At 43.2% G+C, this 20632-nt stretch overlaps 1 protein-coding gene and 1 long non-coding RNA gene across 9 annotated transcripts in view; one reads left to right on the top strand and one right to left on the bottom strand.

The window, feature by feature from the left end:
* Window positions 1–8069, bottom strand: part of ELOVL2 (ELOVL fatty acid elongase 2) — an 87281-nt gene extending 79212 nt beyond the window's left edge. The window contains exon 1 of the mRNA XM_074944885.1: window positions 7885–8069. Coding sequence (XP_074800986.1) covers window positions 7885–7887 — 3 coding nt within the window. The 5' untranslated portion in view covers window positions 7888–8069. The remainder of the gene's footprint in view (window positions 1–7884) is intronic.
* LOC141982626 (uncharacterized) lies at window positions 8019–20487 on the top strand. 8 transcript variants are annotated; one of them, XR_012638156.1, is made up of 8 exons: window positions 8019–8747; window positions 10628–10815; window positions 11558–11644; window positions 13146–13230; window positions 15108–15147; window positions 17346–17424; window positions 19345–19419; window positions 20084–20487. It is a non-coding gene; the product is annotated as an uncharacterized LOC141982626 (long non-coding RNA). The 8 variants fall into 8 exon arrangements; XR_012638158.1 differs by having other exon boundaries at window positions 11561–11644; window positions 19345–20487; XR_012638155.1 differs by having other exon boundaries at window positions 19345–20487.
* Window positions 20488–20632: the final 145 nt, after the last annotated feature.

Here is a 20632-nt window from a genome sequence, read left to right as displayed (position 1 = left end):
GGTCTCTTCCAACCCTAATCTTCTATGATTCTATGAATGGAAGGACTGGTGGGGCTGATTGCCTCATGAGATCAGAAATAGGCTGTGAGACATCTTTGTTTGCCGTGGGTCCTGTGTGAATAGTGGATTTCTGCCAGGATAGTTTCTGGCAAACAGAAACCCATCTCCTTCTCCCATTTCATGGCACATTGTATAAATGCCTAGGAATGCTAGTGCATGGAGATGGGATGTGCAGAAAGCACATGGTAATGGCCAGTTTACAGCACATTGTGGTAAGGTGGCAAAGGCATCGTATTACAAAATACATACGACGCTACACTTCTGCTGCACTCTTTACTGCAGTTTCTCAAAGCAATTTACAAACATTTATGGATTATGAGAAGATTTTTGGTTCTTATTATATTTGCCTCCTTCCTACAGAGAAGACGCTGCTCGTGTTCAGGAGGAGGGAAAGTTAAAGGAAAATAAAAGAAGGTGGTGTTTGCTTTTCCTGCCCATTCACAATATTCCAGTGTCAACAGGAGGAAACTGACACTAAAACAATGGGAGGAGGGGGATGTACCTGAAGCAGAAAAGCAGCAGGACTGCAGAGTGCAAGGAAGGGAGCGACTTCTTAGCTGGGGAGGAAGATGGACTCGCACTTGACAAGGCTTGAGTGGCTGAAAACTTTTATTTAGGGGGAAAGGAACATGATTTTTTTTTCTTGTGGATCCAAGTATCTCCAGGGCTGTCTCTCAAGCTGGTAAAGTTTTAACGAGGGAGAGTTCTAAACAGCACCGAGTTGCGTGGGATTTTAAAGGTCCCTTCAAGAATGCAGCACCTTCTTCCTCATCTGTGGGAAAGACCTTTAAAAATGGCTTTAAATAATCCAAAACAAGAGCCACTGTTCAAATGAGACTTGGCTGCTTATGGCTCCAGCTCCACTGTTGAAGCACTGTTGAAACTGCATGCTGAGTTATATCCAGTACAATCCCACTGAGCCGTGTGTGGCAACCAGGTGTGTAAATCAGGACAGAAAAAAAAACACTGGTGCCTGAATATAATTCCTTTTCTTATTAAACTTCACATGCCAAACACCTCTTTATTATTCAGGATTAGAGGGAAATGCTCTATTTTAGGGAGAATGAAAGGCCATTTGGGTGTTGATGGCCCAGAGCAGTGGCAGGCAAGGGCCTGGATGAGGGCTGGACTCAGCCATTGGTATCAGTTATTTCTTTTTTGTCATTCAAATGGATTTGGGGTCATGGCTGACATCCCAGCCATCATGTAAAAGGCTTCCCTGTGGCCTTTTGACATGCACACAGAGGTATCTCACTGCCAAGTCCCTATCCTAGGAGGGGAGGGGAAAGCCTGCAGGGTGAACTCCCACCTCCACGCAGCCAGTGGCCTATGCTTGCCACTACCATGCTGGAGCCTCAACATTTATTTATTGATAAAATTTTCAGAATTTTGCAATATTGTGCACAGAATTTAATTTTTTGGTGCTGAATTCCCTCAGGAATATGGGGTGCTGGGCAGTGGGGGTTGTCTGTGGGTAGGAGATTGCTGCACATAGGGACCTGTAGTGGAGATCTCTGGGTGAGGGGCCACTGGGCATGGGGGTTGCTGGGCAGTGGGGCCGTGTGGCAGGGCACGCTGGCAGCACAGGGCTGGGTTTGGGGGTCCAGGTGGGAAGGAAGTGCAGGGGTTAGGGGTGAAGACAGCATTGTGCAGAGCTTAGGGGTGAAGGAAGCACAATTAAACTGTTTTTAATAAAGTGCATGTGGCAAATTTTCCAATACTGTAAGCTTATGTCTGTGTTGCTAAGAGGAAGTCGGGCATAGGGGTATCAGTTTAATAATACTGCGTAGGGCTCCATAAATCTTAAGAACAGCCCTGTCCTCAACTGATGTAACTTGCATATATCCCCTGAAGTCAGTAGGGCTATACTGAATTATACTAGAGGAGGATCCGGCCCAGCATATCCTTTGCTTCAAACCAGAGTTCAGTGTAGGCAAAATATAGCAAAAGCTCAAAGACTCATAGACTTTAAGGACAGAAGGGACCATCATAATCATCTAGTCTGACCTCCTACACTTAGAGTTGCTTCTTCAACAAAATAAAAAGAAAAAATAAGCATTTCTCTACAGTGTGGGCCAAATTCTGCTCCATCACATCGACCCAACCGCAATGAGGTCAATGACACTGGACTCAAGTGAGAGCAGATGTGTGCTCCATGGCTGCAAGTTTCTTCCTAAGTAGGACACCTAATAAAATTGCTGATCCCTGTACAAGTGATTACACCAGTGTAAAAAGACAGTCTAACAGTGTTTCAGTGCTCACTACTCTCTGGGCAATAATCCAGTTTCTCAACTGATTTTTTTATTAGCTTGGGTAGCACATTTAGCTTTGAGTCATCATTTGAGTTACCATGCTTGTCTTAAGGCACCTGTTCCCTATTACAGCATTGTCACTATATCCCTGACTCATCTGAAGTCTTCAAGACAGCATCACCACCAAAATATGGCTCAACAGTTCTAGTTATATTTTAGCCAACATGGTGACCTTCTCAGGAAGATCCTAGGGTTTTTTTTCCCATTGAAGTCAATGGCAAATGACAGTTGAAGTCTTTTCTCTGGCAAAAATCCCACTGAAGTTACTGAGTCCGAAATTATACCAGGGATAAATCTTTTACTTCAGAAATAAATTTGGTCCAATGGGAATTTTTACTCGGGCAAGATTTCTGCCCTGACCATGCTTCCATTAAAATTATTTTTTTTCTCACTCTTGATGAAAAAGCAAACCACAGTAAATTATTTTTATTACATTTTGCACGTACCCACATCTTGGTACAAACCCAGAAGTGTATTTTCATACTACTTTGAGTTTTTTCCCTGTCATTATCATGAGGCCGAGTCTTTTTGCAATGCAAGTAGCTCTGTGACAAGAAATGAAAATGGAACACCTCCTTACAGATCAATACAGATGCAGAAGAATAGATAAAATTTGCTTACAGAAACATACCAAACCCACGTGTGACTCAGAGATTGGCCTTCTGTATATTGATGACAGACATCCAAAGACCTATTCATTTTTACTCAGAGGTTAATTTAACCACTGTATGAACCAGAAAAGCGTTTCAGGATCAGTCTCTGATATATTAGTTTCAGAGTAACAGCCGTGTTAGTCTGTATTCGTAAAAAGAAAAAAGAAAAGGAGTACTTGTGGCACCTTAGAGACTAACCAGTTTATTTGAACATGAGCTTTCGTGAGCTACAGCTCACTTCATCGGATGCATAGCATATCGTGGAAACTGCAGAAGACCTTTCTGCAGTTTCCACGATATGCTATGCATCCGACGAAGTGAGCTGTAGCTCACGAAAGCTCATGCTCAAATAAACTGGTTAGTCTCTAAGGTGCCACAAGTACTCCTTTTGATATATTAGTGGAAATCCAGAGTAACTGTACTGATGTAAATGGTGTTACTCTAAACTTATACCAATGTGACTGGCCTGAAATCAGCTCTCCAATGAGGAAAAAAAAATGAAGCATTTTGACAGGTTCAAACAGCTCTGTTTAATTTTGATTACCAAGAAAATCTCAGTGGGAGTTCTGTGACCTGATTCACCCGTTCTGCCGACCTGGCTTTTAATTGTATTGTACATCATTACCTCCATACTTTCATCAAAACATGCTGCACAGTATTCTTTGGGACACGAGGCTCACTTGTAATCATCATCACTGTAGTCTAAGTAACGTATTACTGAGATTTGGAATTGGCTTAATTTTGTTCCACACAACTACAGGAACTTAGAATCAATAACATAACGTATATAGAAAAGGAGTACTTGTGGCACCTTAGAGACTAACCAATTTATTTGAGCATAAGCTTTCGTGAGCTACAGCTCACTTCATCGGATGCATACTGTGGAAACTGCAGAAGACATTTCATGCATCCGATGAAGTGAGCTGTAGCTCACGAAAGCTTATGCTCAAATAAATTGGTTAGTCTCTAAGGTGCCACAAGTACTCCTTTTCTTTTTGTGAATACAGACTAACACGGCTGTTACTCTGATAATGTGTATATATACTCTACAAGTATGGAGGGCAAATTGTTCCTCCTTCTTGAGATCTTATCACCCATATCCCTACAATGCAGAAGAAATGCAACGATCTTCTGTCAATCATTGATTGTAGAGTGGCTTTTACTAAAGAGCTTATCCAAAGAATTCATATGGGTAATAAAAGAAAAATGAAACTGTTCCATTTCATGTTCATTATACATAGGTGCCATTGCAAAATGTATCCACCCATGTACATAATCATTTTCACGTGCCAAAATATGGGCATAATGCTACTCCACTGGAGCTGATTTCAACATTTACTCCAGCAAAACTGGAGTAATGGTATGGTGAATCAGGCCCACTTTTTGAATGCAGCATATGCATCTGTGTCTAAAATATAGCTGATGTTGGATCTGATGCCAATTCTGTTAAAAACAATGACAAAATTCCCATTGACTTCAATGGGAGCAAGATCAGACCTAATACCTTTTTAAAAAGCTTTCTTGGAAAAGGATTAATCATTTGTGGCAGGAGTGTGACTTTTAAGCCATGCTCTTCACTATTGTGAGTGCTGCAGTCGGAATTCCTCCAGCAAGCAGTATACACTACACTAAAGCACTGTCTCTATCACCCATTTAGTGAATGTAGCATGTGTTTCCCTCCTACCTTCCTAGGTCTGAGTCAGGTACAATCAGGCCCTTAAGTGGTCAACTTAAACAAGACTCACAAAGGATAACTTCGGCCCCATTTTTAGAGAGACAACATGTAGATATATGGACCCTTTGAGGGGAGGAACCAAGTTAGTTCTTCTTTAACTTGCTCATTTCAAGGGCCTAGACATTTTCAAAAGTGGTGGTTGTCTTTCTGGACCTCACATATGGCTGAAACACCTGCTTTCAAACTATTTTTATGCAGATGGCTTTTCATCAGATAACATGCATACCACTGAAGAAGAAGAACAGTCTTGTTGATAACCCACATGACCGTGTTCTGTTCTGAACCATGCCACAAATTTATGATGGAACCTTTGCCAAGTTACTGAACTTCCCTGTCACTCACTCTTCTCATCTGTAAAATGGGTCATAGTGCCCTAACTCACAGGGCTACTGTGGGGCTGAATTCATTACTGTTATTAAAGTGCTTTGGATTCCTCTGAAGAATATACTCTATGCATACAAAATAGTAATATTTTATAAGAATATCCTCGGAGTTGCAGTGTGGGTGCAAGAATTGCTTCACTTTGTAGTTCTCACACTCTTGCACCCCAAAAGTGAGTGTTAAAATTATTCTGTTTATAGTCATGAAAAAATTGTTCCCCTAAAACCCGTATTTATGCATGATTAATGCAGAAATGTGTATTAACATACCTTCATGAATAATCAATAATGTGTGCGCATTAGCCTGAATACTTGGAAATAAAGAAGATGCAGAATAAAGGACTCAATTTCAAGATGGAATTAGTAGAAACTGAGGTTTTAGGTTTAAGAACTTTGTAAAATCAGATTAATAGGTTTTTATATTGCTGTGTTTCTTTAGAGTGAACCCTATGAAATCCATATAACTGGAATTGAAGCTATGCATTATGTTAACCTTTCTTTATGTATAAAACCAATCACTTTTTTTTCCATAAAGGACTGTGGCAGTAAATTGGTTGCAATATTCAAACAATAGAATCTCTAACACTAATACACACTTGACAGACTCTCAGTCAAAGGTAGAGCAGGTCCAAAATACTGACTCTTTCACTTTCATAAAATACAGGAACATTGTTAGATTACTTTTGGGAAGCTGATCTTTCCCTCCTGTCAATCTATGACTTACAGCTGTCACAGGTGAAAAAGCTAATGTCAAATGTCATTGAGGTAGAAGACTCCCTCCCATAAGTTAAATAATGACTTTCTATTTGGGCGGGTCTGAGGCTTTAACTAAATGCAAACCCACCACAATGTACTGGCGTTGTGACTAAGGCCTGGTCTACATTACACGGTTATGTCAACATAAGCGGTCTTGCCTCAAGCTAGCTGTGCAAGTGTCTTCACTTAAATTTGGCTCCTGCTGACATAAGTGCCTCACTATGCCCATCTAGTAATACCACCTCCCTGAGCAGCATAGAGTCAAGGTTGATGTAATTAGGTTGACACGACAGTGTGGACACTGCATTGCTTACATTGATTTACTGACTTTCACGACCCATCCCACTATGCACCACACTGACAATACAATCGATACAAGCTCTCCTGGTAAGGACACGCACCGCTGACACAAACAATTTAAGAACTGCTGTGGCTGTACGCTGGTGTAAGATAGGTCAACATAACTCTGTATTGTAGACGTGGCCTGAGTCTTCCTTCTCATTTTGTTTCTCCTTCTGAATTCACTCCCTGAGATATTCATGAGGCACATTTACTGGCCTTTCATTTTCTGCTCAGGTAAACCACAAAAACAAGTTTGCATTCTAGGTTCAATCCAAACTAGTTTAAATACAATCTCAAATGTTCTGTGGCACTTCATTGGAGAGAGTCACACTATATAAATAACCACAATAATAATGCCAAGTTTTCTACAGCATTCTTCAGTTTTAGATCTCAAGGAAGTTTTAAAAAGAGATTGATTATCCTCATTTAACCAATGGGGAAACTGAGGCACAGGGAGGGACTTGACTGGTCCATGGTCACCCAATAGGCCAGTTGCAGAGCCATGAATTAAACCCAGGTCTTCTGAATCCCATTCCACTAATGCCCTATTCACTAATGAAGATAAGGAAACCTAAATCCTCAAACCCTTCAAGAGATGTGGATATTGGAGTGGTTAGCGCGAGCGACAAATGAAGTGAAGACATTGAGTGCTCCAGGAACCTAACTCGCCCAATTAATTGGTTCCATTTTAAGATGAACTCAGATCCCAAGTTCAGATCTAAACTTCCTCTGTTTGGAGCCGATCTGATCCGATCCGGGATCTTATTTTGGAGAGGGAGGGCGAGAGAAAGGGTGTTTAAAATGTCCTTTACTCTCCCTCAGACCCCAGCTATGCGGTTGCTGGGCAATAGGGATACCCCAGCCACACAGCCCTGCCCCTGGCCATCCTCCCTGAAGGCGCCCTAGGAAAGGGCTGAGGGTGGCGCGGGAGCTCTGCCCCACCCGCGCAATCCTCTCCCCGGGGGCAATCCGGCAAGGCTAAGCCGGCTTTAGGGTCGCTTTGTGCCAGTGGCGCGGTGGATCAAGGCCGTAGGGTTTAAACCGTAGGGTTTAACCTCCTCTCCACAGGGGAGGCTTCAATCGCAGGTGACCAACGCCGGGTTGGGGCCCCGGGGGAAGTCCTGAGCCCCTGACTCGTGCCGGGAGCTGGACAGGGGCTCGGAGCCGGGGTGCACTGCCCAGGCTGGAGAAGCTCCATGGCGTGGGTTGTGTGAACTGCACATTGCCAGCTCCGGTGGGGCCGGGGGTGCAGCCCGATTCCCCCACGTGCCCCTCTGCAGACACTCACCAGCCATTTCCTTTTGTTCCCTTGTTTGCTCCTGGCCGCTTGCCAGCTGGGCTTGCGGGGAGAGCAGCGCGCCGCGGGGGGGTCTCTGTGTGGCCAGGGGCTGCGGGCACGGGCCGGGCCAGATGTGGGTGCGCCGAGGGTCGCGGGGGTCGGATTGGAGCCGCTGCTTGTGCGGCCCGAGCGAGTCCGGCTGCAGCCGGGTGCGCACCCTGCTCCTTCCCTGCCCGCACGATGGGAGGGAGCGAGCACAGCGCGGCGGCGGCCGGGAGCTGCTGAGGCTGCCCGGCTCCCTCCTTCCCGGGCGGCTTCGGGGCCCCATCGGCTCGCCAACCCCCGAGGGGCTGGCGCCGTCACTCACCATGGTGCGGACGAGAGGGGTGCGGTGGCCGGGCGGGCGCTGTGGAGGGCGAGAGGAGCGATGCGCTGTCCAGGGTATCCAGCTCCCTTCCGCCCGCCGCTCGCTCCGCGCTCTCACTCAGCTCCTTCTCTGCCTTGTCTTCCCCCTCCCTCCAGCTTAAGCAGGGCCCTGGCCTCCACATGCTCCCCCTGCAGCCGGGAGCTGGTGACTTCAGAGGGGAGGCGGATCCGGGGAACGTTCTTTCCCACCGCCCTCGCACGCGCTGGCTGGCTGGTCAGGCAGATGCACAAGCCGAAGAGGGTGGCTAGCTATCGAGGCTGCTTAGGACAGCTCCTGGCAGCAGCCGCGTGCACGGGAGCATTCCCCTTAAACGTGGTCAGCTGTGTGGTCGTTCCGAGCCTGCAAGCAGGGGCGCTTTGGCTGGAGATAACAGCCTGTCTCGGGTAAGCGCTTTAGCCCCGGGAATTCCCCCTGTGTCGGCAGGGGGCTAATGCCTATAGTGACTAGAAAGCAACTACAGGTGCGTGGTTGGGCGTGGGTGCCTTTAGGTGGCAGGTGACCACAACCAGGCGGCACCGCAGGGCGATGCACGTCGAGCGTGAAGAAAAGAATATTATGACTGCTGAGCTCTGAGAGCCAAAACACAGGCACTAAGCAGTCTTATCTGTGCTGCAGTTTTTACTACAGCAAGGAGGTTTCCACAAACGACAGAGGGGAAATGTCACAAGCCAGCAGAAACAAACGTGCCAGGCGTGAAGAGGAAATAATAAGAAAGAAAATAATTTTGCTACCATTTGTTACTCCTTGCCTGTGATCATCTCCTGTATTTAAAAGCAAGAAGGTGTCACCGCTGGATAGGGGAGGTAAGAAACAAGACCAAGTACTTTCTCCTGTTCAGAAAACTACTTGAGGTGGCGGAGACGAGAGAAAATTTGTAAGGCGTCAAGAAATTAAAGAGTGAAAGTAAATGGCTGAAGGGAAAATAATGCAGAAGTCCAGCAGGAAAAGAGCCAAGGTTGGTTGGATGGTGTCAAATCAGCTCCCTGTGAGCAAGTTTCTGCCTCTCAAAAATCATCATAATTAATGACAGGTTTCAGAGTGGTAGCCCTGTTAGTCTGTATCAGCAAAAACGAGTCCTTGTGGCACCTTATTGTTTGGGCATAAGCTTTCCTGGGCTAGAACCCACTTCATCAGATGCATGGAGTGGAAAATACAGTAGCAGGTATATTTTGAATTGTCTCATTAAACTGACCCCCCCCCCCCCAGGCAACTCCCATCTTTTCATGTACTATGTATAAATATTTGCTACTGTATTTTCCACTCCATGCATCTGATGAAGTGGGTTCTAGCCCATGAAAGCTTATGCCCAAATAAATTTGATAGTCTCTAAGGTGCCACAAGGACTCCTCATTTTTATCATCATTAATGTCATCCTTGTCATCAGTAAGTCAAGAACTAAAAAGATAGGAAGAGTGAACTACCTTCCTGAATCTAATGGTGGTCCCTCCAAATCAGGATTGAGACACTAGTGGGCAGCTGGGGAACAAAGAGGGGAGGTAGTACTCCTGCTGCTTGTGCTGTATCTGTTCCCTGAAGAGGACTTCAGTCTGCAGGACTGTCAGTCCAGCACCTTAAAGATATCAGTCCTGATATTCAAAATCCTCCTGTGATGGGCCCAACCTACCTGAGATCACATCTCCTTCTGGAACAATGATCTTCCTGACAGCTACATTCCACTGGAACAGGGAAACTGACAAAGGAGGCTTCTGAGTGCAGGAGACAGTGACCAACTGGGTAGCTGGGGAGGAGGGATAGTACAGGTGGCAAGGAGAAAATCTCAATGTCATGATACTTTGCCAGGATAATTAGACCTGTGAAGGAATTGGGATTTATGTTTTTGTGCGATATTCCCATTTCAAACTTTGTTTCCATTTGGATTTAGACTGAAATTAAATCTTGAGATTTCCCACAAGACAAAAATTTAGAATTTTAAGTCAACAGAAATATTTTGGTTTGATTTTGACTTAAAGTTAAAAATTGTTTAATGTAAAACAAAATATATTTCAAAACAAAAAGTGAGTTTGAAAATGAAAAATCTAAATAGTGTTCTGAAAATAAATATTTTGTGATTATTGAAATTTCATTGATTCAATTTTTGAAACAAAATTGTATTGACAGTCCTGCAGAAAGTTTTGACTTTTGACAAAGTGGTGTTTGCTGACAGGGGGAAAAAATGTTTTGTCTGAAAACTTTTGACCAGCTCTCAGGGATTCTCTTTTTTTTATTATTATTTGTTTGTCTTTTGCTTTTGTCTTTTGCTTTTGGTGGTGGGCACACAACAGAATCAACTTCCATAATTAAGGTGTAGTTGAAGTATATATGTTCATACCATTATCCAAAGCAAGAACCTGATCATTTCCCCAAAATGAAAGCCAACTGTTTTGAACAGCAAAGATTTGGGGGGGGATGGGTTTGTTACTGCTTCACTCCATAGTTCTTGCTGGAACCACATCCGGAGATATGACAAGTGTACTGGGAGCAGTTATCTTCACAATATTGACTACCTGTCCAGAAATGGGAAGTATTAGTTATCTCTCAAAGACCTGTACTTAGGTGACTTCCAGCCCAGCTTTGCAGTCTGAAGTAATTTGTTTAACCAGCCATATTCTTGAATGCTCTCTATACTGAGCCAACTTTTTGAGGTTCACCCTCAATATCTTCATTTTATTCATCTTCACTTTAGATTATTCACTTGATTCCTGATGAGTTACTAAATGCAGAGGTTACTCTTGCACTGGAGAAAGGAGAGAAATGGTCACTTTTGGACAGCCGTTTTGGTCACAAAGAAATGGCCACATAAGCAAAAAGTTGGCCTCTTCATTCCATAATGTTACTGTTTTGGTTCTTCTGTTGGAGCTGGGTTGCCCCAGGGTAAGTGGGAGATGACTGACAAAAAAGCACCATACTAACCGCTGAATGTGATTCATCTACATCTGCTAGAGATGGGCCTGAGCCAGAAAGTTCTGATCCAGATCCCAATTTCCCAATAATTCAAAGGTTCTGGTGTTCCAGTTTAATCTCAGCATTTCTAATAGAATGGAGCCATATCAAATTTGCTATATGAAGAAGTATCATTTCTAATTTCTTGACTTGCTTTGGCTAAAACTTAATTATTAATGTTCATTAACATTGTGGTTTTTTGACTTCTAATAATGGCTTGATTTATTTTTTGTTTTAAATCAGTAATGTCTCAGATTAATTAATCACACTTTCATAGCAAACATAATTGAAATTGCCCTTCAATGGAATGAGTAATAAAAGTTACTGTCACTTTTAAAAGTTGAATTAGGAGTTGGCTGCTTTTTTTTTTTTTTTTTAAGTACCAATCTCTTAAAATAGAAAGCTCCCCTAAGTGTTCATTTATTTTAAATGTAGTCCCAATCAATCGTGTATTTTACATAACTAGTCCAAGATTCAGTATTCTAAAAGTTACTGGGTCAAAGTTTGCTCTCACTTAAAGTTTAAACCTGAAATAATTCTATTGAAATTGATGGTGTTACCCCACTATCAATATGGAGTAATTGAAAGTAGAAATTGGCCCACTAAAGATATACATTTAAAGAAGGATGCACTGAGTATGTTCATGCTACCGGTGTTGCTGTTCTCCTTCCAGCAGGTAGCAAGACTTCAAGAGGATTATAACCTCCCGCAGTCAGATACCCTCTTATTTCAGCACAGTGGCGCTGGTGGAAGACAAAGTGTAGGTTTTCTGGAATGTTTTATGGTTTCATGTATCCTTTGGTGGACACTGGTTCTAATGGTTGCATGGCTGGCCTGAGCAAGATTGCATTATCCATATTCTTTAATTCAGGACTGCTTTCTAACCAGAGAGCCTGCTGGCCAAACAGTCAGAGTCCAAGACCATTGTGCCAAATAAAGTAAGGCGAATATATATATTTTAAAATGATACCAGTGTAACTCGGACTGTTTAGTCTTAGGCTTTATCTACACTGGCACTTTCATCATTAAAACGTTTGTCACTCAGCGGTGTGAAAAAACACCCCCTGCATGACAGAAGTTTTAAGGATGAAAAGCGCCAGTGTGGACAGTGCTTCATTGGTGGGAGCTCTGCTCCTGGCAATGAAGCTACCGCCCCTTGTTGGAGGTGGTTTTATTTCGTCGATGGGAGAGCTCTCTCCTGGTGACAAAGAGCGGCTACGCAACATACCTTACAATGGTGCAGCTGCAGTGGCGCAGCCGTGCCGTTGTAAGGTGTGCAGTGTAGACATAGCCTCATATCTCAAAACTCTACATGCTACATGTATTGGTACACTTGTGTGCATACTAGGAGTTCCACTTTGCTTGTCTGAATCCTACAGATAACACAAAATAGGAATCAGTCACTCCAGATAAAACTGCACACATCAGCAGTAAGGTATTGTTCAAACAAGGCCTCAGTTGGCTAGAAAGCTAAATTATGTAAGTAAAATAAGAACATATATTTACATAGGTTCTGTCTAGCACTGTTAATTATATCTCACTGGGTGTAAACAGTAGAAAAATCTGCTGTGTACCTATGTTAAATTTTTAAATGTTACATGAGAATGAATGTCTCCATCACACTGTAACCTAGAACCCACCCCTCTGCTGCATGGATGCGTTAAAGGGAGAAGAGGGAATAGGAAACTTCTAATCCTTGTATGCCTCACAAAAGTGGGCTCTCTCCCTCATGTTGTTGAGCATTGGATTGGCTCTTCTGCTGCTCTGTACTCTATGGCCCAGATCCATAAAAGTTGGACGTAGGCACCTAAGTCCTTTTAGGCACCACTAAGATCCGCAGAAGCCCTACTCAGCTGCCAGCTAAGCCTGGAGGCACCCTAGGTGCCTGAGTTACTGTCCGTGAACATGCACACAGCCTTGTGAGATAGGCACATATCTCACACCTAAGCCCAATGGGATCTTCAAACTAGGCATTGTCCTGTTTGTTGTCTGCAGGGTTCAAGGTGGGCGATGTTCTCGGAGCACATCTAATTCCACACTCAATGGCCAGAGTGGAGAAGAGGAAGAGGTGGCTTCCCTTATAACCTTTAGCCCAGTGGCTAGGAGATACTCTGCCAGGCTGGGGGAAACCTGGATTCAGTTCCCCCTTCTGCTTGATGTAGAGAAGAAATTTGGGTCTCTCACCTCTTAAGTGAGTGCCCTAACCACTGGACTATAGAATCATTCTCTCTAGCCCACTGCAATTTTAATTATTTATACAGAGTGGAACAACTTCAACAGGAGAGATTGAGAGAGACCTACAACTGAACATCTCATAATCCAGTGATGACGGCACTCTCTTAAGAGGTGAGAAACTCAAATTTAAATCCCTTCTCTACATCAGGCAGTGGCAGTCAAAAAAGCAAACAGAATGTTAGGAACCATTAGGAAACGGATAGATAATAAGACAGTAAATATCGTAATGCTTCTATGTAAATCTATGGTATGCCCACACTTTGAATACTGTGGGCAGTTCTGGTTACCCCATCTCAAAAAAGATATTTTAGAATTGGAAAAGTTACAGAGAAGGGCAACAAAAATGATGAAGGGTATGGAACAGCTTCCGTATGAGGAGAGATTACAAAGACTGGGACTGTTCAGCTTGGAAAAGAGATGACTAAGGGCAGATATGATAGAGATCTGTAAAATCATGACTGGTGTAGAGAAAATGAATAAGAAAGTATTATTTACTCCTTTACGTAACACAAGAACCAGGGGTCACCCAATGAAATTAATAGGCAGCAGGTTTAAAACAGGCAAAAGGAAGTACTTCTGCACATAATGCATAGTCAACCTGTGGAACTCGTTGCCAGAGGATGTTGTGAAGGCCAAGACTATAACTTGGTTCAAAAAAGAACTAACCCTGGTCTACACTACAGGGTCAGGTCAAATTTAGCCGCGTTAGGTTGATTTTATAATGAATGCGTCTACACAAGCAACCCCGTTCCGTCCAGCTAAAGGGCTCTTAAAATCAACTTCTGAACTCCTCCCCGGCGAGGGGAGTAGTGCTAAAATTGACCTTGCTGGGTCGAATTTGGGGTAGCGCGGCATAATCGACGTTATTGGCCTCCGGGAGCTATCTCAGAGTGCTCCAATGTGAACGCTCTTGGCAGCACTTAGGTATCTAAGAATGGGATACACAGAAGTCAGCCCACTGGTGGGGAGCCACCTAAACTAGCCAATAGTCCAGTCCTGGGGGAAGAATCTGTCTCTGCTTGGGATTCTCAGTTGTGAACCCTGTCCAAGAGTTAGACACCTAAGCTGTTGGTTTTTTTTTTTTTTTTTTTTTTGCAAGAAATGCCATGGAGGCAGCAGTGACCTACCTTATAACCCGTAGCCTGGTGGTTAGAGTACTGAGACTGGGGTTCAATTCCCTCCCAAGAAACTAAGAACAGCCATACTGGGTCAGACCAATGGTCCATCTAGCCCAGTATCCTGTCTTATGACAGTGGCCAATGCCAGGTGCTTCAGAGGGAATGAACAGAACAGGGTAATCATTGAGTGGTCCATCCCCTCTCATTCACTCCCAGTTTCTGGCAGTCAGAGGCTGGGGTCAGGCTTCCTATGCTCTGACTGTCCCCAGCATCTTAAAATAATTAGCCCTGGTCTACACTACAGGGTTAGGTCAAATTTAGCCACGTTAGGTCGTTGACACCCAGCTAGGGTAAAGCAAGGTGAGGTGTAACCCCAGTGCCACTGTTGGCCTTTAGAGGGTTCATAGAGGTGGCCCACCTCCTTTAGTCACCTAAATATCTTTGAAGATCATCAGCAGGCCAATACCCAATCTGGGAAGAGAACTTCACTCTTCTGAGTGCCAGGCAGATGCACTATCCACTACTAGACCATTCTGCCTCCCTTAGTGTAACATTGACTGTGAACTATTTTAACATGTAATAACAACAAATTCAATAATCCTCACTTAGCTCTTAGGCAGAGTTCCCATTAATATCGAAAGGAGTGTTTTGCCTGAGTCAGGCTTGCAGGATTTATCCTACTCTTTTTTTATTATTATTATTAAAGTTTTGTCAGTTAGCCCATATCTGTTCTTGAAATATACAAATCCCAGCACTTAAGAAAATGAGACACTGGTTCTGAGGAGTGGCATGAACAACTTGAAAGGTTTATAGTATGTCACCATGCAGATTCCTAAAAAGCAATAATGCCAATTTTAAATCTGTTTGCAGCGTTGTATCCATGTAGGTACCAGGATATGAGAGAGACAAGGTAAGATCTTTTATTCGACCAACTTCTACCTTTACCTACCTTATCTGTCTCTGTTTTAAATCTTGCATGTACATACCTTCTACCCCAAATAAAAGTTTGTGCAGAAAGTTGTAATGGGACAAAACCTAGATACCATGGAAAAAAGAAAAGGAGTACTTGTGGCACCTTAGAGACTAACCAATTTATTTGAGCATAAGCTTTCGTGAGCTACAGCTCACTTCATCGGATGCATCCGATGAAGTGAGCTGTAGCTCACGAAAGCTTATGCTCAAATAAATTGGTTAGTCTCTAAGGTGCCACAAGTACTCCTTTTCTTATTGATTTCAATAGGTCTCTGCTTAGTTACAAGGGTATGCGCTAATGAATCTATACAGGTTTGAAGCCTGAATTATGAACTTCCTTCTCATCCCTAGAAATGGTTGTTCCAAGTCAGGAGTATGTTCTACTGACAGGGCAACATGGAGATGTTTTTCCCTGCTGCCTGCTATGAAGAGTTATTTTCAGGGCTGTCAGTGTGACACATTCACTATTAGAAGATTTTATTTGAAAATGAGTTAATGCTTTTGTTTTTTTATTATTAGCATCACTAGCATACATTTAAATAAGCTTCTAGTTTTAGATTCAAGGTGAATTGCACTGTTAATTTTTTATGAAGGGATATATATTGGTAATTATTAGTTTATACAGAGGAAAGTGAATATCCACGAGTGTATTTTTGCCACATCCAGTCAATATGAAAATGGAGGGGTGGGAGCTAAGCTGGACAGACAGTTGATGGAGCATTGAAACCTGGACAGTTCCTGGGGTAAAAAAGCTTTAGCGGCTATACTCATCTGCCAAAAACATTTTGCAAAAGGAACTCTGAACACAGGAAGCCCTCACAGGGTTGTGATAGCACAAGCACTTCTAATACATTTTATGGTAGAATATCATTAGATCTAACGTATCTCAAGTGCTAGTCACCATAGTATTTTCCACTGAATGCATCCGATGAAGTGAGCTGTAGCTCACGAAAGCTTATGCTCAAATAAATTGGTTAGTCTCTAAGGTGCCACAAGTACTCCTTTTCTTTTTGCAAATACAGAGTAACATGGCTATTACTCTGAAACTGAAATCAATGTGGCTCCAAATAGTGTGTGCCAGCAGAGACAGTTTTAGGGTTGGGGGGCCCCCACCAACTACCATTGCCTTTAATGGCAGTTGCATCAGACTTTTAATCCACATGCAATCATAGGCAAAAGGTCTGGGACTGGAAGCAATAGGAGCCAATTGTAATTAGACACCTATCCACTAGGAACTGGACTTGTACCACTGATTGATTTGACATGGGCCATCAGAAAGCTTCGGATGATTATGACTTTATATGATTTTTTTTTTTAAAGCTTCTTAGTTCAAGCCTCCAAACAAATCTTGCTCAATATAGTTTCAAACACATGTCAAACATCACTGAATGAGGAGGGCTCCTGTGGAAAAAATAGTATGTGATCATGTAATTAAAGACTGTCATCATGCATATGCACAAGGGGGTTGAATTAAACTTGCACAAGCTACCTTCATTCTAATATTTTCTAATTTTTGAGCACTTGACTTTGTAACCTTATTTCTCTTTTAATGCAACTTATATATATACAAACTCCCCTCCCCCCCCCAAAATTAGTATAGTCTTGAGAGTTCTAATAACATTTCATGCTAGAGTTTCATTCATAGAACTATCGTAATAGAATAGCTTTCCCTGTTTGTTTTCTGATAGTGCTCATAACGTTCTCCTTGTCTGAATTCCTGGCCAGGGTTCCAGGGGTTGTTTTTACAATTCCGCCCCAATCATGATAGATACCTGGATCTCTGAGGTGCAACTAATGAGAGGGGCAACAATCAGGTTCCTTAGGGAATTAATAGTTAATTCACATAAGTCTGATGAAAATAATTGAACAAATAACTTCCCCCCCACCTTCAGCCCTTTTGTATGAAGTAATTTATCCTATGCTGCTTTTTTCAAACTACAGCTGCTGTGATGTATATATGTATAGCTAGACCATAGCTATGTGTGTATAACATAAAAATGAAGTAAATGAATGCTAGAAGCAGTTCAGTTTTATGAGTACTTGGTTTAAGAGTGGCTTGCGGCTTTTCATTTGTAAACTTGGTGTTTTAGCACCCTCTGTTGGAAGAAGATGGTACTGTATATATTTTAATTTTAGATACAGCGACAAGTGATGGAGCAACATCTAGGAAAAGTCCGTGGCTCAGATTGCAGATCGCTGAACCGTTTGATACTAGGTATATTAAAACAAGACATTTTTTCTTCTAACTTTTTTTTATCTTTTTACTGTAGGTTTTTTTATCTTGTTGGTCTAAGCCAGCCAAGAACTTGCTTGTTTCCAAAAAAAATGAAGCTGATCTCATATAAAAGATTGTATTTTCTACTCTTTAGGCTTTGCACACTCTTTTGTGATGTGTTGAACATTCTCAACCAACCTTGACTTGGGTGGATGTCTTAGACATCTTAGTGACATAAATCTGGGTGCAAAATGGAACCCTCGGGTTTCAAAAAGCTGGTTATGGGTTGAAGGTGGATTTTTTTTTTTTTTTTTTTTTTTTTTTTAACCTGGGTAACTCATCAACACTTCACTTTCATAAGAACTCAGTTACTCTGGCTCTGTGCAGATAAAGTTAATGTCATCATCTCTTCGCAGTAGTGGTATTACAGTAAACCTTTGTTATCCAGCATGTTGGGGGAATGGGGGGTGCCGCTGAGTCAAAAATTCCAGTTAACTAAGAGGGAGGGAGTTTGGGTGTCGGAGGGGGCTTGGGGCAGGGGGTTGGGGTGCAGGAGGGGTTTTGGGGTGCCAGATCTGGGCGGCGCTCACATCAGGCAGATCCTCAGAAGCAGTGACATGTCTCTGCTGCTCCTAGGCGGAGGTACAGCAAGGTGGCTCTTTGTGCTTGCTCCGCCCACAGGGGCCATCCCCCCAGGAACCATGGCCAATGGGAGTTGCGGAGCCAGTGCTCAGGGTGGGGCAGGGCAGGATGGGGGCAGCCCATGGAGCCCTAGTGGCCGTTCCTCAACCTACGAGCAGCAAGGACATGTCACCACTTCCGGGGAGCCACGCAGAGCCAGGTAGGGAGCCTGCCAGCCCCATACCAACTGGACTTTTAATGGATATCAGAAATGCCAGTTTCTAGAGCTTTCTGGTTTGTAAAGTGCCAGATAACACAGTTTTTACTGTATTAATTATTATAGTAGCACACAGAGGCCCCAGTTAGGATCAGTGTCTTTTGTGTTAGGCTCTGTACAAAACATACAGTGAAGGACAGTTCCAAAGAGCGTACAGGCTAAAACATAATATTTAAAAGATAAGTGTAGCACACGATGAAAGGGGAATGGAATGGAAGCATGGGAGGGAAAGCATCTAAGTCTATTTCTTAGGTAAAAGGTGATATATTAGTATCAAAGAGAGGGGAAGGAAACAAAAGAACAGACAAAAGGAAATATAAGTACTGCCATACTGAATTAGACCAATGGCCCATCTCCCAGTATCCTGTCACTGACAGAGGCCAGTACCAAGGTGTGTGTGCACAGAACAGGGAAGTTGGCGTGATCCACCCCATCTTCCCTTCCTGGGTTCTACAGTTAGATGTTTAGGGTTGCTCAGAGCATGGGATTGCATCCCTGATCTTGGCAAACAGCCATTGATGGACCTGTTCTCCATAAATGTATCTAGTTCTTTTTTGAAACTGATACTTTTGGCCATCACAACATCCCATGGCAGTAAGTTCCACAGCTAATTATGTGTTGAGTGGAAAAAGTACTTCCTCTTATTTGTATTAATCCTGCTGCCTATTACTTTCATTGGGTGATCCCTGGTTTGTGTATTGTGGGAAAGGGTAAAGAACACTTTTCTATTCACTTTTCCCATATCATTCGTGATTTTATAGACCTCTATCATAATAACCCCTTAGCTGTCTCTTTTCTACTAAGATGAACAGTCCTTAGCCTCTCCTTGTATGTAAGCCATTCCATCCCCTTGATCATCTTTATGCACCTTCCATGAACCTTTTCCAGTTCCACTATATCCTCTCTGAGATGGGGCGACCAGAACTATTCATAATATTCAAGGTGTGGGCTCACCATGGATTTTATATAGTGGCATTATGACATTTTCTGTCTTATCTTTCTATCCCTTTCCTAATGATTAGCCTTTTTGACTGCTGCTGCACATTGAACTGAAGTTCAGAGAATTATCCACGGGACTGCAAGATCTTTCTTGAGAGGTAACAGCTAATTTAGAACCCTACATATAGTTGGGGTTATGTTTTTCCAATCTGCACTACTTTGCACTTATCAATGTCGAATTTCATTTGCTATTTTGTTGCCCAGTTATGTCAGATCTCACTAGAACTCTTCACATAATTTTGTATCATCTGCAAACTTTGCCTCTTCACTATTCACTCCCTTTCCCAGATCATTTATGAATATGCTGAACAGCACTTGTCCCAGTATAGATACTTGTGGGGGACCCCACCATTTACCATTCTCTACCGTGAAAACTGATATTTTATTCCTACCTTTTGTTTCCTATCTTTTAACCAGTTGCTGGTCCATGAGTGGACCTTCCCTCGGGGGCCTTCTCTTATTAGGGGGCTTACAAAGGCAGCAAAGCAGCCAGGCCACAACACAGGAACAGTGGCACAGGCGCAGGGGCTGTTTCCTTTGTGTTTATTTTCATGTTTACTGTATTTATTGATTATGTTGATGCTGTTGTGCTTATGGAACATTTAAAGGACTTGGAACCTAGCAGAAGGGACTGGCTCTGACTGACTCTGTGGAACTTTTGTGACACAGCACCTTTATAAGGGCTGCACGCCTGTCAGCAGTTGCTGTCCGTTAGAGAGGCAGCTGGTAACAGTCTATCTGCCTGGGTTTCCTTCACCACAGATCATCGTCATCACCAATCCTCACCATTGATCTGAGTCCTCTTATGCCTGAGACTTACCTGTCGTGTGTGACCCAGGGAACCTACCATTTTTTCCTGTGCTCCTGATCTGCTGAAGGTCCTGTGCTCCTCCTGTCCCTGGCAACCACTGGAAGCAGTGGTAGGTCCAGGATCCACCTAGCCCCGCTGCAGATGACTGCTTATGTCCAAAAGCTGCTGTGTGCATGCATCATTATCCAGTGGGCCCATTGGGGACCTGCAAGTACAAACTTTTGGCTATTGTCTAGGGTTGTTTGGAGACCAGGCTTCAGGCCCACTGTTGGGGCAAACCACTGAGTTATTTTCCCTTTCCCCCTTGCATTCCCTGGTATTGTTAAATTCCCTAAATAAACCCTGTTTGTTTTGAAAGATATTTCCTTGTTAAGTCTTCTGTTTACATACTTACCTGGTGGGCTGAGGGAGGTTATTCCCCAGACAATAGATGCTGGTAGCCAGTTAAAGAACCTGATCTTGTTACAAAGCATCTGGGTAACACAGGTGCCAGCAAACAG

The sequence above is a fragment of the Natator depressus genome, chromosome 2, assembly GCF_965152275.1.
Source record: "Natator depressus isolate rNatDep1 chromosome 2, rNatDep2.hap1, whole genome shotgun sequence".
NCBI classification, from domain to species: domain Eukaryota; kingdom Metazoa; phylum Chordata; order Testudines; family Cheloniidae; genus Natator; species Natator depressus.
Note: the sequence above shows the minus strand (reverse complement) of the source record. Positions and strands in the feature narration are given on the sequence as shown.